Source organism: Eublepharis macularius, chromosome 15 (assembly GCF_028583425.1).
Source record: "Eublepharis macularius isolate TG4126 chromosome 15, MPM_Emac_v1.0, whole genome shotgun sequence".
NCBI classification, from domain to species: Eukaryota; Metazoa; Chordata; class Lepidosauria; order Squamata; family Eublepharidae; genus Eublepharis; species Eublepharis macularius.
The window spans coordinates 52,503,994-52,520,970 of NC_072804.1; the positions used below are offsets into that span (position 1 = coordinate 52,503,994).

Here is a 16,977-nt window from a genome sequence, read left to right on the forward strand (position 1 = left end):
TCAACTCCCCTCTGCCTGGAGATCAGGGGGCAGGGCCACCAGCCATGTGTCCATTTTCAAGAGGTGCCGGAACTCCGTTTCCCCGTGTTCCAGCTGAAAAAAAACCCTGCTATGTGCAAATTTGTCACTGCATCTTTTTGTCCACTTCTTGAAGGTAGATTTCCAGGGAGGTGCTGAGTAATATTTTTTTTCACCGAAAAGGAGGCGGTAGGCCAAATAAGTTTGGGAACCTCTGACACAGGGGCTTGATACATACATTCCGACAACCACGTTCAGGCCACAGGTTGCTGGTGCTTGCTTAGCCTTCCTGACCCCGTCCAAGGTTCCTCCTACCCCACTAAGGTCTGAAAAAGAAGGAATGTGCATTTTGATTGTGGTGATAGGCAGGGCTTTTTTCCAGCTGGAACAGTTTTGGAACCTCTTGAAAATGGTCACGTGGCTGGTGGCCCCGCCCCCTGATCTCCAGACAGAGGGGAGTTTCGATTGCCCTCCACACCACTGTGGCATGGAGGGCAATCTCAACTCCCCTCTGTCTGGAGATCAGGGGGCGGAGCCACCAGCCACGTGACCATTTTCACCAAGGGCGATTTAAACTTTTAAAAACTCCCCCCTTGTTCCAGCTGACCCAAAGTGACGTCATTGGTCCTGGAAACCTGCATGCACTTTGCGCGTGCACATGTGGTACCAGGGGCACCACCTCCTACCAAGAGTTGCCCCCTGTGCTGGCAACCCACTGAGTTCCATCACCTCTTTCCCCAGAAAAAAAGCCCTGGTGACAGGGGTCCAAAAGCAGCAGAATATTTCCATTTCAGATTTTAAACCAACAGAATGTATTACGTTAGAGTGTACTTTCCCATCTGAAAAAAAGGGGCTCGTCATCAAACAATAGCCTTGGGTTGCCATCGCCATGTCAGGAAATTCCTGGAGATTTGGGGGGTGGAGCCTGTGGAGGGCGGGACCTCAGCTGGGGATAGTGCCGTACAATCTGCTCTGCAAAGCTGCCATTTCCTCCAGCAGAACTGCTCTCTGGAGATCAGCTGTAACCCTGGGAGATCTCCCAGCCCCACCTGGAGGTTAGCAACCCTACAACACCCATGGTTTATAGACATACTGAGAAACAGTTTACATTGGAGGACATTTCAAACACAGCCCGGCCAGCCATTCTGAAGTAGCTGGCCTCAAAAGGAGAAGCGGGCAGCCTGGAAACCCGTAGAAAGAGGAAGCCAGCCAGCTCTTGCCACTACACAGCTCCGAGGAGGTCACCTGTAAAAGAGATCCTGTCAGTCTGAGGGAAGGTCGGGTTCTTATGGGATCACAACTTAATTTGGGTCAAGGTCCGTGCCAGAACCGATTTCCAATGCTGCTGCGGAAACGGAGGAGTCCTCTGGGCATACACAGACTGCATTGCCCTCTGGTTGCAGCAATCCCTTATGTGAGAGCTAAGCTACAAGTGACGCCTGGCACAGGTTGGACACTTGTCAGCTTCCCTCAAGTTTTGATGGGAAATGTAGGCATCCTGGTCTTGCAGCTGTAGTGGAGGGCCAAGCTGTAAAACCAGGGCGCCTACATTTCCCGCCAAAACTTGAGGGAAGCTGACAAGTGTCCAACCTGTGTCAGGCGTCACTTGTAGCTTGGCTCTCAGATTGAAGGGCAGGGATTTCAGTGGCAGAAGGAATGCCTGTGAGCCATAGGCAAGCTCCAGCAACCCTCCCCTCCAGAAATTAAATATGGGGAAGGGGGCGTATGAGCAGGGCAGTTTCACTTACTTGCCCAACTCTTGATATAAGGCTTCATCTCCGTACTGGAGCGCCTGAAGAGAAAATGGGAGACACTTCAGCATGGAAGCGGGAATCCGTGAAAATCCCTTTCAGAGCCCGGCTGTCAAAAATCACGCTGAAATGGTCTCTGCTCTCAAGGCAGCCATTTGATTGGACTCTCTTTCCATCAGAATTCAGTAATTCTGAGAGACATCGAAGAGGTGCTGTGCTGTATCGATCGGGTCAACAGCTGTTTTTGCTGGCGGACTACTCTGAGGAGGGAGTGGGAGCTGGTGAAGCATGATCCCAAACTTTCCCTCCCAACCTGACAATCTCCTGCTCATCCATTCCCTTCACTAATAGTGCAATCCTAACCAGAGTTACTCCAGTCTAAGCCCACTGGAATCAATGGGCTTTGACTGAAGTAACTCTGGTTAGGATTGCGCTGTTACATTCAACCACTGGGAATCAGGGGGCGAAAGGTGCCCCCTTAGTCATATAAATTTGTCCGAGGGTCTGCCACTTGCTGACCCCTGTCATATTTTGACCACAGTTTAAAACTGCAACTGAAAATCTGCAGAGTTCTCCAAATTCCACATTTAATGGCAAGTAAACTTTGATAGGGGGGACGGAATCACCTTGCAATCTCTGTCGCCCTTTTTTCTGCCTTTAATGGTATCCGAGCTCTGCAGCCAGACTTCATCCTGTTGCTTTACAGAGTTTCTTCCCAAGGCCTCCCTCCCTCCCCCAGGATGATCAATCGAACCCGAGTAAAAGTCAAACATCACCATGATTTGAGTCAGCTCAGGAAACTCTTCTTGTTGCATAAGCCCTGCATCACACAGCAGCACGACAGAAAAACAAGTCTTACACAACACACATGAGACACTGTGCCGTAATGATGGCCACTGCGGTCTTTACTTCTGCATGAAGGGGAAGCCACCCATGCCAAGCCCAGCTAAACTAGTCAGAATCGTTCCTTGCAAGTTACAGGCTCAACTGTGGGTGGCCGACTGGTGGCTTGGATGCCGTCACTGACACGGGCAAGCAGAGATTACAGCACACATGGAGAGGAGGAAAACCGTCACTCTGAGCTCTGACACAAAAGCGGATTTATTTCCAGACTCTCCCTTCCTGAACAAAACACTTTCTAAACCAGCTCTGCATCACTGTTTGGGGTTCAGTACCTGCTATCCAACCCTAATGGAGTGGCAACCTAACAGAAGTGGTTTGCCATTGCCTGCCTCTGCAGTCCTCGTTGGAGTCTATGTTGCAGGTCTCCCATCCAATTACTAACCAAAGCTGACCCTGCTTAGCTTCTGAGATCTGACGAGAGTAGGCTCACTTGGGCTATCCAGGTTAGGGCATCCAACCACAGTATAACAATTCTTTTTAAAATTCTTTTTATTTTTATGCTTATTTTTTATCATTTTTAATTTTTTTCTTTTTTATGAATAGTATAACAACTCTGTCATGAGGCCAAAGCTTAGTATATCCAAATGGAGGTTTTCAAGCCACAGCTTGCTGCTGTGTCCAAGGCATATTTAGAACTCAGCTGCTTCACAGAACTTGTCATTAACTTTACTTGTCCCATACTAGATATGGGAATCATTGCTAAAAGATATGTTGGCAGTCACTGGCTTAAAAGGGGGATTTCGATAAGCTTATGGAGAACGGATCTATTCGAGGGCGCTAGCCGCAATAGCTCAATGGAACCTCCAAGTTCAGAGGCAGTCTACCAAATGTTGGAGGTGAATGAGGAAGGGCTCCTGTCCTTCATGTCCTAATTTGCAGTGGAGAGTGCTGTCAAGTCATAGCTGACTTATAGTGACCCTTTGCTGGGGTTTTCAAGGCAAGACGTAGAGGTGGTTGGCCATTGCCTGCCTCTGCAACCCTGGTCTTCACTGGAGGTCTCCCATCCAATTATTAACCAATGCTGACTTTGCTACCCTGCTTAACTTCTAAGATCTGATGAGATTGGGATTGTCCGGGCCATTGTCTAATTAAAGGTAAAGGTAGTCCCCGGTGCAAGCACCGAGTCATTACTAACCCATAAGGGAAAGTTGCATCATGATGTTTTCTTGGCAGACTTTTTACGGGGTGGTTTGCCAAATTAGGAGCTTCATAAGAGGAACATTTGGCTGCCTGCCTCTGGAAACCAGATGCTATAGCCTCAAGAGTGGGTGAATGGTTGCAGATATACTTTACGGCAGCAAGTTTCCACAGTTTGGATATGACTGGTGGCACACCACTGGCCAAAAAAAATAAAACCAGAACTGCATTCTATTTCACCTTTGTCTTGGCTTCTGCCTCCTTTCCAAGTTCCTGTCCTGAATATGTATTTACCTGGTATGTAGAGCTGGGATCAGGGGAGTTCTCTGGCTTTGGCTGGAGACAAAGAAAAACAGACATGTTAATTTATTTGGTGGGTCCCTTGTGCAATTATACACTGAACAGTTATTTATCAGAACCACCAAAAAAAATCCTGTGATTTGTAGAAGTTAAATAGATTTTGCCCATGTGGATTTGTTTCATAGAAAAGCAAGAATCGGGCCCAGTAGTACCTTAAGGACTAACTAGATTTCCAAGGTAGGAGCTGTCAAGAGCCATAGAAGTTATGCTTAGGAGCTCTCCAGGGTACTGAATCCTTGCCTGCCTCAGCTTTTGAGAGTATAAGACTCAAAACACAAGAGACGAAAAACCTAGATTCAACTCGTGTTCTCTTACCTAAAGGTTTGTTGGGAACTGTAGGCATCCTTACAGCTTAAAGTTTAGCATTTACAGACCAGCAGGGAGAGACGTGCAGGTGTCCTTGCAGCTTAAAGTTTAGCATTTACAGTGCAGGCGTCCTTGCAGCTTAAAGTTTAGCATTTACAGAGCAGCAGGGAGGGAAGTGCAGGTGTGGGGTGCCTTTCCTCCCACTCTCAAGGTGCATCACGGCATTTTCCCTTCCCCTCACCCGACCTGGCCCTGCAGAGCGATGCCTGGCTGCACCGGGAGACTTTAAGCTGCAAAGACCCCTGCACTTCCCTCTCTGCTGCTCTGTAAATGCTAAACTTTAAGCTGCAAGGACACCTGCACGTCTCTCCCTGCTGCTCTGTAAATGCTAAACTTTAAGCTGCAAGGACACCTACAGTTCCCGACAAACCTTTAGGTAAGAGAACACGAGTTGAATCTAGGTTTTTCATCTCGTGTGTTTTGACTCTCAGTAACCACGTTAGTTTACAACTGAGGGCCAAGCTAGAAGTGACGAATTACACTCGAATGACACATGAACAGATTCACCTGTATTCCTCCCTGTTCACTTGCGCTCCTCTTGCACTCCACTCGATCACATAGTGGAGTGCAAGTGGAGCGCAAGTGAACAGAGAGGAATACGTGTGAGTCCGTTCACTTGTCATTCGAGTGTAATTCGTCACTTCTAGCTTGGCCCACAGTCCAAAAATAAAAGTAATGTAACACCTTATTTTAAGACCAATACAAAACAGCTTGCAAGCTTCTGAGGACTCCAGAACTCTTTATCAAGCTGTCTGTTTAGTGCAAAATAAATACAGAAAGGGTCTGAAACAGAGCAGCTTGTCTAAAGGTTGCAAATAATTTCCCAACACAGGCTAAATTGGAACGGGGCACTGGCTTAGTCTTTTCGCTGTCTCTTGGTCACTGTGCTACAGTTTGGTGTAGTGGTTAAGAACAGTGGGACTCTAATCTGGAGAACTGAGTTTGATTCCCCACTCCTCCGCTTGAAGCCAGCTGGGTGACCTTGGGTCAGTCACAGCTCTCTCAGAGCTCTCTCAGCCCCACCCACCTCACAGGGTGATCATTGTTGTGGGGATAATAATAAGAAACTTTGCAAACCATTCTGTGGGTGTTAAGTTGTCCTGAAGGGCAGTATATAAATAGAATGTTGTTGTTGTTGTTGTTGTTACTATTACATATATTTCCTGGATAAAAGTGGAACAACAGAAGCACCCACAGCTCCTGATACTCACTCCAGGCCTCACGTGCAGGCCAGGGGGACGGTTGTCACACAGGGCTGTGGTTGATGTGACCTGTGAGGACTTCTCTCTCCAAACACGGGCACCTGAGAACAAAGGAACCATGTTTAAAAGAATGCCCGTTCATCTACAGTTATGATAAGGGTGCCCTTTGTGTTTTATTTTTTACTCCCCGGGGTTTAGGGGTTCTTTCTACTGTTTTCATTTCCTTTGGGGCCCAAGGCCTGGCAGTAACAAGAGGTTTACAAACGGGCAGCCTCGCTTGAAGGAAATCTGCAATGTATCCATAAAATTGGAGGTACAAAACTTCCCTGTTTGGAATCACTGCCTCTGTTAAAGGGAAACAGAAGCCAGGTGTCTGGGTCCCTCCCGTTCCGAGACGTTACTCACACAAACAGTAAAGAGGGGCGACAATTAAAACCACCACAGTCAGCAGTCCAAAAATGCTGCCTGAAATGAGACGCAAGGATAATCCCGGATGAGCAGAAGGGGATTCTGGAAAAGAGAAGCCCATGGTTATGAAGTTTGGCAACAATTAACAATGGCAATTTATTGTTCACAACTAGGGTTGCCAGGTCCGGGTTGGGAAATTCCTGGAGATTGGAGTGGAGCCTGGAGAAGGCAGGGGATAGGGAGGGAAGGGAAGGGGCCTCAGCAGGGTATAATGCTATACAGTCCATCCTCCAAAGCAGCCATTTTCTCCAGGGCAACTAAGCTCTATGTTATGATCAGTTATGATTCCAGGAGATCTCCAGTTACCACCTGGAGGCTGGTAACCCTATTCACAACTTTATCCAATTCTCTCTCTCACAAGCTCAAGGCAGCACCCATGAGACGGTCTTGTTTTCATTTTCATAATACCTCCGTTTGGTGTACTGAACCGACTGGATCTCTTAGAGGCCTTAATGTAGATTCCGTCTCCCCCACCCCCTGCCCCCCGCAAACACGGCAGCCTTCATTTCTGGACCGCAAAGATGGAACCATCTAGAAATTCACCTTGGTCTGTTACTATCACCGTCACAGATGCCCAGCCTGTGCGGTTGATTAGAGTGTTGTACACCCAGCATTCATAGATCCCCTCGTTTTCCCACATTGTGGAATTGACGGTCAGGCGACTACTATTCTGACCCACACTGGTGCTATTGAAAAGCCAGCCGAACTGGGGCACAGGGACCGAATCAGCACTGCAGGTTAGAATTAGAGGGGAACCAAAGGGCTGAGTTATGTTTCCAGAGGGACTTATTTCGACAGCATCCGGTCCATCTGAAAAGAACAAAGAGACACAGAAAGGGGAGAAAAATCATACCACAAGGCAGGGAGACCTGGTTCTGTGCTAGATTCTCTCCTAATATTTTATCGCGTTACTCTATCCGTTAACACTGAGCCTTGCTTTTAAATTTACAAAGTTTTCATGCTGGTTTTTGTAAATTCTATTATTATTTCTCAAAATCCTTCCGATTTTGTTATAATCTGTTTAAATGAACATGTGCTGGTCGGGAACTGCAAGAATAAATTGATTGATCGTTTATTGCACGCTGGCATCTTTCGTCAGCATGAGAAAGGTTCATTACTCATGTTTTGATACCCAGGCAGCAACAGCTGCACCCTTCGGTGACTTCAATGTTTGTATAGCATAACAGTGCGATGATGGTCAATGAGGCAGGGACGACTTGGCTTTGACTAGGCCAGCAACAAGGAAAATGACGAACATATACAGGTTCTAGTCATTCCTGCCCCTTGTCAGGTCAGGTCCTTCCATATTGCTTTCATGCTGTATTTTTCCAGTAATGTTTTTGTGTGTGTATTAGCAGGAGCAGCTTGGTTCCCGAGACAGCCTTATCTGAGATGGCTCACCACAGCGACCTTGAAACAACTCCTTTCGTTTTCCCACGTTCTGTACTAGCTGGGTAGACACCGAGGGTGGGGGATGGTTTAGAGGGTTTGATATAGTGTAGCAAGCCCTTAACACGTCATTCTCAACAAGAGATCTATGTACAGCCAGAAGCTTACTTTGGCCTTTGGATAACCTATGGACACTTGTACTTTCTGAATATATAATCTCTCAATAAAGAACCTTTGACTCAAGAGACCTTGGATTTCTTGCTGCAAGGGGTTGGAGACTAAATCAAAGTATCCTGCTTTCCATAGACTGACACCCCTAATCCCAAGCGGCATGACCCTCCTGGATTGCTCTGGGGCTTGCTCCGGGCCCCCTTGCCCTGTGATCAATCGGTTCCTTCAGCACGGACTTGAGTGCTCCTCCTTCCTGTTTCATTTGTGGAATGTGGGTGTGGTTTGGGAGGTGTAAAACCGCACTGCAGTGTCTAGAAAACTGCATGCAAAGGGTAGAAAATCGTGAAGAACACGGTTGAACTCCAGAAGGAAACCTCTAAAAAAGGTGGTTTGCAGCAAGGGTGAGTTGCCACATCAGCCACATCTGCACAGATTTAAATAAAAACACTATATTTTGAGGCAAACCATACAAGTGAAAAAAACACAAGGCTTTAAAAAACATGGATGTGTGGCAACATTCAAGACTGCAGCATGGGAAATGCACAGCGCAAAAGAGAATGTGCCACATTTAGACTAGAGTTCTACCATAAATGTTGTACTGTGAGCCTAAAGACTAGGGTTGCCAGCTCCAAGGTGGGAAATTCCTGGAGATCTGGGGGGTGAAACCTGGAGAAACCTGGAGAAAGTGGGGTTTGGGGAGAAAAAGAACTTTGGTATGGCATAATGCCATAGAGTCCACCCACAAAAGTAGCCATTTTCTCCAGGTGAACTGATCTCTGTGGCCTGGAGACCAGTTGTAATTCCAGGAGATCTCCAGCCACTACCTGGAGGCTGGCAACCCTACTAAAGACTCGTTCGCATCAAGGGGGCAAACCTATGTCTGGGCTACTCTGCTTCAGAGCACAAGAAAGAGCTTATGTGACTGAATTCTCCTCTATACAAAAAAATAAAATATTCCCTGTACATAGAAGATTAGCTTTTCAGGAGGAGACTAGATTAGAACCCTTCTTACTGACATCTAGTCTTTTAACATAATTCAGAGACAGGAAGTAATGGCAGGCAGAGGATAAAGTAAACTTGCTGACAGCTTAGCAGGTTTACAGTTACTTACAGGCCACCGAGACATTCGCAGCGTCACTCGTGCGGAAGGAGACCGAGTTCCTGACTTCGCACTGGTAGGCACCTGCATCAGCCTTGGTGACCCCCTTTCGAAGGAGGGTCCGGTTTCCATCAGAGAGATGCAGTTTATTGTTGGGTGGAAGGTAGTGGTTGTCCTTCAGCCACTGGATACTGGTGGAGTTATCCTGGGACAGGCAGGTGAGAGCAAGAGTCTCGCCCACTAGTACCAGAGCATGCGAAGGCATCACGCTTGGCTTTGGCAGGATTTCTGCGCATCAAGAAGAAAAAAAAACACTCACCAGAATTCAGACCTGCTCAACCACTGAAGGAGCCACTGGGGACTAGAAAGTTCTTTAAATATGCATACATGCAAGTCCTTGATTTCATAAATATATTGTTGGGACGTGTCTACCTGGAATTTAATATAAATTGAAAGAGCTTTCACAGGAGCTCTTTTAGGAGGATCATATGACTACAGGCACTCAACGAGACAGTATGGTATAGAAGTTACAGAGTCAGGCTGGTAGGGACAGGCGAGCTCATTTGTCTGCCCCATACAGCCAGAGCATGGAAGAGGGGCATGCGTCCCCCTGTCCCATCAAGGTGTCCAGTCCTAGTTCCAAGATGTCTCTTTGGAGGTGTTTAAGCAGAGGCTAGATGGCCATCTGACAGCAATGCTGATTCTGTGAACCTGGGCAGATCATGAGACAGAGGGCAGGAAGGGTTGCAGCAGTGCTTAGCTCTCATGCCCAGGGTAATGCCGATCACCACTTTGGGGGTCAGGAAGCGGTTTTCCCCAGGCCAGTTCAGCTAGGGATCCTGACAGTGTTTTGCCATCTTCTGGGCATGGAGCAGGGGTCACTGGGTGTGTGTGGGGGGAAGGGGAGGTAGCTGTGAATTTCCTGCATTGTGCAGGGGGTTGGACTAGATGACCCTGGAGGTCCCTTCCAGCCCTCTGATTCTATGATTCTTCTTGGAGCTGGGTGATAGCAGGAAAGAGGGCTTCCCTCTTCCTGTGCTTCCTCACAGCATGGGCTTCAGAGGGAGCGAACACTTCCACCTCTAGGCTAGGCTAGACTGCAAACAAAGACTCTGCAGCCTGCTTTGAATCCAGTCTGGGAGGTGAAGACAGGCAAAAGCCAGGGGTGTTGCTTTTTAAGTGCGGCGCCCCCTGTCAAATGGACACACCCAGCAACCCCTGGGGCCACCTTGGCTGTGAATTCACCCTGCAGACTAGGCGTGTGGAGTTCCGGGTTCAAATCCACACTCAGCCACGAAACTAGCGGATGTCCCTGGGCAATCAGGCCTAACTTACCTCACAGGGTTGTTGTGGGGATAAAAGTCACAGCTCTTCCAGAGCTCTCTCAGCCCCGCCTACCTCACAGGGTGATTGTTGTGGGGATAATAATAATCACTCTGTAAACCTCTCTGAGTAAGTGTTAAGTTGTCCTGAAGGGAAGTATATAAACTGAATGTTGTTGTTGTTGTTGCTGTTGTTATGGAGGGAGGACAAGAGAACCATGTTTGTCACCCTAAGGCCTGTGGAGGAAGGGCAGGGTGAAGACATGATTCAGGGGAACCTTGTATGAAATCTGCTGTGATTCAGCTTGTATTCTTTCACCCCAAGAGGTCTGACGCTGTCTGGCTGGGATTGCTGAAAGAAATCGCCATGCAATGAACTCAGACGCACTCCATCCTTGCGCAATTTTTACTGTCAAACATCACCCTCTGCAAATGGGAAGCCCAGGGAGCAATCCTAAGCAGGTCTGCTCAGCAGTAAGTGTCATGTTAGTCCATGGAGCTAATTAGGTAAAGGTAGTCCCCTGTTCAAGCACCAAGTCATTACTGACCCATGCAGGGATGTCACATCACAAAGTTTTCTTGGCAGACCTTTGTTATGGGGTGGTTTGCCATTGCCTTCCCCAGTCATCTACACTTTACCCCCCAGGAAACTGGGTACTCATTTTACCAACCTCGGAAGGATGGAAGGCTGAGTCAACCTTGAGCCTGTTATTTGAACCCGGCTTCCGCCAGGATTGAACTCAGGTCGTGAGCAGAGCTTGGGCTGCAGTACTGCAGCTTACCACTCTGCGCCATGGGGCTCTTAATTAGCAGGAAATATTCTCCCCTCTTTCTGAAATCTAGCAAGGAAGATCCTTTGAGGAAATGGAAAAAATCCCAAGAAATTTCATCTAAATCGGCTGAAACAGAAAGGCAGGCTTCCTGCTAAAATGAATAAAAAATGGTTATTAGAATGTGGTAGTGAAAATGAAGGAAATGTCCCCAAAACGGAGAAGAATTGCCCACCTCTAGAATCTTGTCCCAGGGCCAGAACTATTTGGGAGGAGCAGGTCAGGACCGCCACAACTGCAAGAATACAAGAAATACAGAATGAAATTTAGTGATCCATACATTGCAGTGGTCTCTGTTTACCAGCGAAAGACCATATTTTCTGGAACCCACTCCAGGTCAATCAGCATCTCCATTTTTGCATTTAAAGAGCATTTTGTTAAAACTTAAGGCAAGTTACTATGACTGACATTCGTCAGAATTAATTCTGTTCCCCAAGGTCCAGAAAGCCAACCTCTGATGAAGTGAGTGTAGACTCACAAAAGTTCATACACTGGAAAATGTTGTCCGTCTCTAAGGAGATACAGGACTCGGATTTGGTTCCTTAAAAATTAAGGGCTTCTCATACATGTGATGCAAGAGAAGCAACGGCAGAATAAAAGAATTCATCTTAAGTAAAGCCTTCTGCAGTTTGACTGGCAGTTTTTGGTATGAAAATGCAAGCGTATTGCTATTTTCACCTGCGAAGTCGTGGAGGGGAAATTGACCTTCACCTTCTTTGGCCAGCTTTTTCTTGGGTCCACAGACTACTGACCCCCTACAACAATGAATAGCTACCTTCTTTTCTTTTTTAGCTGAGTTTCTGCCTCTTTAGAAGTACAGGGTGTGAGCCACAGGAAAATGGTACCGGCCTCTCCCACCATGTGGGTTTTGCACTAATGCTCTGAGCCAATAGTATAGGCAGCTGCTGCACAGATGCATGGTGTTTCCCCCAACAAAAAAGGGGAAAGACGTTCACCCACCACCTGCTAGCTGAAGCCAAACGTTCACAGAGAACCACTGAGCTTTGACTGTGACGCTTGATTGAACAAGCAACGTGACCTTCAAAAATCTGAAGGGCTTGTGGAGATCTCTGGGCTGGATCCTGATTAGACACAAAACTTGTATTTCAGAGGTTGTGAAATAACCCTTCCATTTCAAATATTTCAAGATGGGTAGCCGTGTTAGTCTGTCTGTAGCAGTAGAAAAGAGCAAGAGTCCAGTAGCACCTATAAGACGAACAAAATTGGTGGTAGCGGAGGAGCTTTCGTGAGTCACAACTCACTTCTTCAGATCGCGAAAGCTCATACCCTAGCACAAATTTTGCTAGACTTCTAGATGCTACTGAACTCTTGCTCTTTTCTACTTCAAATATTATACACTGATGAAAAACGGCATTAGATGACAGACATTAAATGGCGGGTGTCCCCCGACTCTTTAAAGGTCAGAGAATAGCCAGCTCAGAGATGAATGTTTAGAACACAGTTCATCCCATGTTTATATGTCTTTTAGTAGAAGAGGCCTGCTGGATGTGGCCAGTGGCCCATCGAGTCCAGCCTCCTGTCTTACACAGGGGCCAACCTGGAGGGTCAGCAAACAAAGCATAGAGGCTGAGACCTTCGCCCGATTTTGCCTCTTAACACTGACATTCAGAGCTTTCTCATTTTGGGTGTGGAGGTTCCCTTTACTCACTGCAGAGAACAGCCCCCTGGATTGCCATTACCCAGTCCTGAATAAGAGGTCCCTTCGTCTTCCCTGCACGTTTGGAGCATGTGCCTTACCTCCAAGGAGAAACTTTGGCCAAGGGTTCTTCCTTGGGCAGTTGAGGAGGCACTTCATTGCTTTTCCACCCCTTCCTTGAGTTTTAGAGACCTTGGGATTCTAGTCAGAGCAGAGGGGATTTGGATCCAACCAGAACGGCAAAATCCAGCTCACTCCGCCGAATTCCCCTCTTTCGACTTCTCTCATCTCCAAGGGTAAGATGTTGCGTGACTGCTCACCTACCAGTTCCCTCCCTGGCCCATTAGCATGCGATAGAGTTTCGGACCTTTTTCGCTTCATCTCACCTGGTCTGTTGAAAGATGCAGCTGTGGTGGGAGGGGGGAGTTCTGGGGGCCTCGACGGAGACGGGGGAAGAAGATATCTCGGGTCCCACCCTATTGGTCCATCAAAAGCCATAAACAAACTAATCCAGTTCCCTCTATGCAAAGCAAACGCCTCTCACACAAAAAGGGCCTGTGCAAAGTGAAGTGGCAGGCAGACCACACCCCGGCCGATCCAGCAAAAAGGGGTGTGAGTGCGAGGAAAAAGCCTTCCTGCCGCACAGGCCAGCTTTGCCAAGATCCAGCATTTGCTTACAACTTGCTTTGCATACTGTCAGAAATCCAAGCAGGTATGCGGGCTCCGGAACCAGGGCCTGCCAGACACTAGGAAACTGTTTTGAGCATAGGCGTGCCAATTCTGGGAAATTCCTAGTGATTTGTGGCTGGTGCTTGGGTAGGGTTGCCAGCCTCCAGGTAGTGGCTGGAGATCTCCCGGAATTACAACTGGTTTCCAGGCCACAGAGATCAGTTCACCTGGAGAAAATGGCTACTTTGGGGGGTGGACTCTATGGAATTATGCCAATGCAAGGTCTTTTCCCTCCCCAAGCCCCACTTTCTCCAGGTCTGTCCAGGTTTCACCCCACAGATCTCCAGGAATTTCCCAACTTGGAGCTGGCAACCATACGCTCAGGGAAGATGGGGCTTGGGGATGGAAGGGACCCCAGCTGGGCAGAATACCATAGACTCCAAACTAGACATTTTCTCCAAGGGAACTGATCTCCAGCTGATGGAGATCAATTGTAATTCTGGGAGATCTTCAGGCTGCCCCTGGAGGTTGGCAAGTTGGAATGCCTGGAACACAAGCAGCCTCAGCAGTAAAGCGGTGCCTGCCTCTGGACATGCGCAAAGCATGTCTCCCTCACCACTTTATTTGGGAAAGGGAAGCCACCGTTCAAGGTCAGATGAGAACCCCAGTACCAAAGACGGCTATAGTAAACAGCACTTTCTAGATTCGGCCAGGTGGTGGCAGGATTGAGTGGCAGGAGCTCTGTGATTCCATACGGAATATTATCCCGGACAAAACCACAGCAAACCTCGCCACTGAACTTTGTCACTTTGTACTCACTCACAATTACTTCGAATTTGGTGACAACTTATATCTACAGGTTAATGGCACAGCCATGGGCACACGCATGGCACCACAATATGCTAACATATTCATGGCGGACTTAGAGCAACGCTTCCTCAGCTCCCATCCACTGGAACCACTACTATACTTAAGATTCCTGGATGACATCTTCATCATTTGGACCCATGGGAAGGAAGCCCTTGAGAGATTTCATCAGGACTTCAATAACTTTCACCCTACTATCAACCTAAGCCTGGACCACTCTACACAACAGGTACACTTCCTGGACACCACTGTACAACTACATAATGGACGAATAAATACCACCTTATACCGGAAACCAACAGACCGATACTCATATCTACATGCCTCCAGCTTCCACCCTAAACATACCACTCGGTCTATTGTCTACAGCCAAGCCTTACGTTACAACCGTATCTGCTCCAATGCTCTCGACCGAGACTCACACTTAAGAGATTTACAACAAGCATTTTTGGGACTACAGTACCCACCAAATGAAGTGAAGAAACAAATTAACAGGGCCAGACTAGTACCCAGAAACAGTCTGCTCCAGGACAAACCTAAAGGAACTAACAACAGAACACCACTGGTTGTCACCTATAGCTCCCAGCTCAAACCCATCCAACGTATCATCAGTGAGCTACAACCCATCCTGGAAAATGATACCTCTCTCTCAGAAGCCCTGGGTGGAAGACCTTTCCTTGCCTACAGACAGCCCCCCAATCTTAAACGACTTCTCACTTACAATCATGAATCGGCCAGCAGAGTCACCAGCACAGGGACCAGGCCCTGCAACAGACCCAGATGCCAGCTCTGCCCCTATATCTACCCAGGGAATACAATTACAGGACCCAATGGCATCAACTACACTGTCTCTGGCTCTTACAGCTGCTCATCCTCCAATCTGATATATGCCCTCATGTGCCAACAATGTCCTTCTGCTCTGTACATTGGACAAACCAGCCAACCTCTACGCAAAAGAATAAATGGACACAAATCTGACATTAGAAATGGAAACGTCCAAAAACCAGTGGGAGAACACTTCAATCAGGACATTCCACCAAAGACTTAAAGGTCGCTGTGGTTCAACAGAAACCTTTCAAAAACAAAATCCAACGGGAGGCTGCTGAATTGGAATTCATATGCAAATTTGACTCTGTCAAGCGGGGACTGAATAGAGACTATGAATGGTTATCACATTACCACAGGTAACAGATTCTCTTTACAGAGGCGTGATCTGGGGGAGCCCAGTGACGCCTGGCGTGGGCTTTCGGGGACCACAGTTCTCTTTGTCAGATGCAACTGGCAGGGAGAGCTGTGGTTACCGAAGGCTTATACTACATAGGAATTGGACACCTTCACTGCTACAAACTGACTGCACACCAAAAGGAGATGTTTACATTTCCAAGCAAAGGAATGTTTTGATTGCCTCTATGCTAATTGCATTCTGCCTTCTTGTGATTTATGACCCCTCCCTTTTCTCTCTCTTTCCCCCTCCTCTTCTGTATCTGCCCAGTTTTGATCAGGCATCTGATGAAGAGAACTTGATTCTCGAAAGCTTATGCTATAATAAAATTGGTTAGTCTTAAAGGTGCTACTGGACTCTTTTTGATTTTACTCCATATGCTTGTTATGATTCCACTTCACCCACCTCTGTCTGGCTTTTTTCCCTGCCCTCAATGGGACGTTGCTACATTTCTTGCTACCTGCAGATGTTAGGCAGCACTGATGAAGCAATGAATGAACAAAAGCATTCTTTCCCAATTCCTGCCAGTAAGGATATTGCCACACAGAGCATTGATACTGTTTTGAAATCTGCAGCATAGCTCAAGGACTGCCTTCTCCCATATGAACCTGCCCGTTCACTTTAGTCATCTTTGGAGGTCCTGCTTTGGGACCCCCCCAGCCTCTGAGGCTAGATGGAAGGCCACCTAAGACAGAGTCTTCTAGGTTGTGGCCCCCAAACTTGGGAACTCCCTCGCAAGGGAGATTTGTCTGTCCCCCTATACACCCCCAATAACGGTTACTCTGCCTCCTCCCTATTCTTTGTGATGTGCGTCTTTTGATTGAATTGATTGTATACTTTCTGGAATGTTTTATATTTTTTATGTTTTAATGTTCACTTCTTTGGGGATCCTATACAACTGTGTTAAAATAAATCCTACTATATAACAGGCAAGCTGTATTGGCGATGACTCACTGTTTATCCTTGCTCAGGCGCATTGCCAATGACTGTGGCCTTGAGGCCACCGTGAAGCACCCGCTTGCCCCTGGGAGGGGGCCCGCTGAATCAGTTTTCTAGAGGCCGTTGTATTTTTTCACACAATAGGTGTTGTTTCTAGTAACTAAATAAAATAAGAGGAAAGGCAACTGGAGGGCGGGAAGCATTGTTTTTACCATGAAGCAGGGTACAGAGCATTCCTCCTGCCATGTACCTCTTTATCTATCAGGCACATTTTTATCCCCGCAACGAGCTCAAGGCAGGGTACATAATTCTCTCCTCCACTTTAATCCTCTCCACCACCCTGTAAGGTAGGTTAAACTGAGAGTGTGGGGATAGTCCAGGGTCATCCAGAAAGCTTCTAGAGCAGAGGAGAGATTTGAACTTGGAGAGTCCCCAATCCTAGCACGACACTCTTTCCACTACATCAGGGGTCTCCAACACATAGCCCATGGGCACAAAGGTGCCCTGGGCACATTTTTGAGGTTTTTGAGGAAGTGGGTGTGGCCAGAGGGGGCTTATGCTGACCCTTCTGCTCCTCCCAAGCCAGCCAGAGCTCTTTAGTTAGGAA

General features: G+C 47.5%; 1 protein-coding gene across 1 annotated transcript; it reads right to left on the reverse strand.

Annotated features, from left to right (window-relative positions):
- Window positions 1–580: 580 nt before the first annotated feature.
- Window positions 581–13,172, reverse strand: LOC129342862 (carcinoembryonic antigen-related cell adhesion molecule 5-like). Its single transcript, XM_054998811.1, has 9 exons — window positions 13,060–13,172; window positions 11,192–11,251; window positions 8,877–9,152; window positions 6,749–7,015; window positions 6,143–6,247; window positions 5,747–5,838; window positions 4,104–4,145; window positions 1,767–1,810; window positions 581–1,263 (listed from the first exon to the last, which is right to left on the reverse strand). Exons 1-9 carry the CDS (start codon window positions 13,169–13,171, stop codon window positions 1,260–1,262), a joined length of 1,002 nt encoding a protein of 333 aa, XP_054854786.1. The 5' UTR covers window position 13,172; the 3' UTR covers window positions 581–1,259.
- Window positions 13,173–16,977: the final 3,805 nt, after the last annotated feature.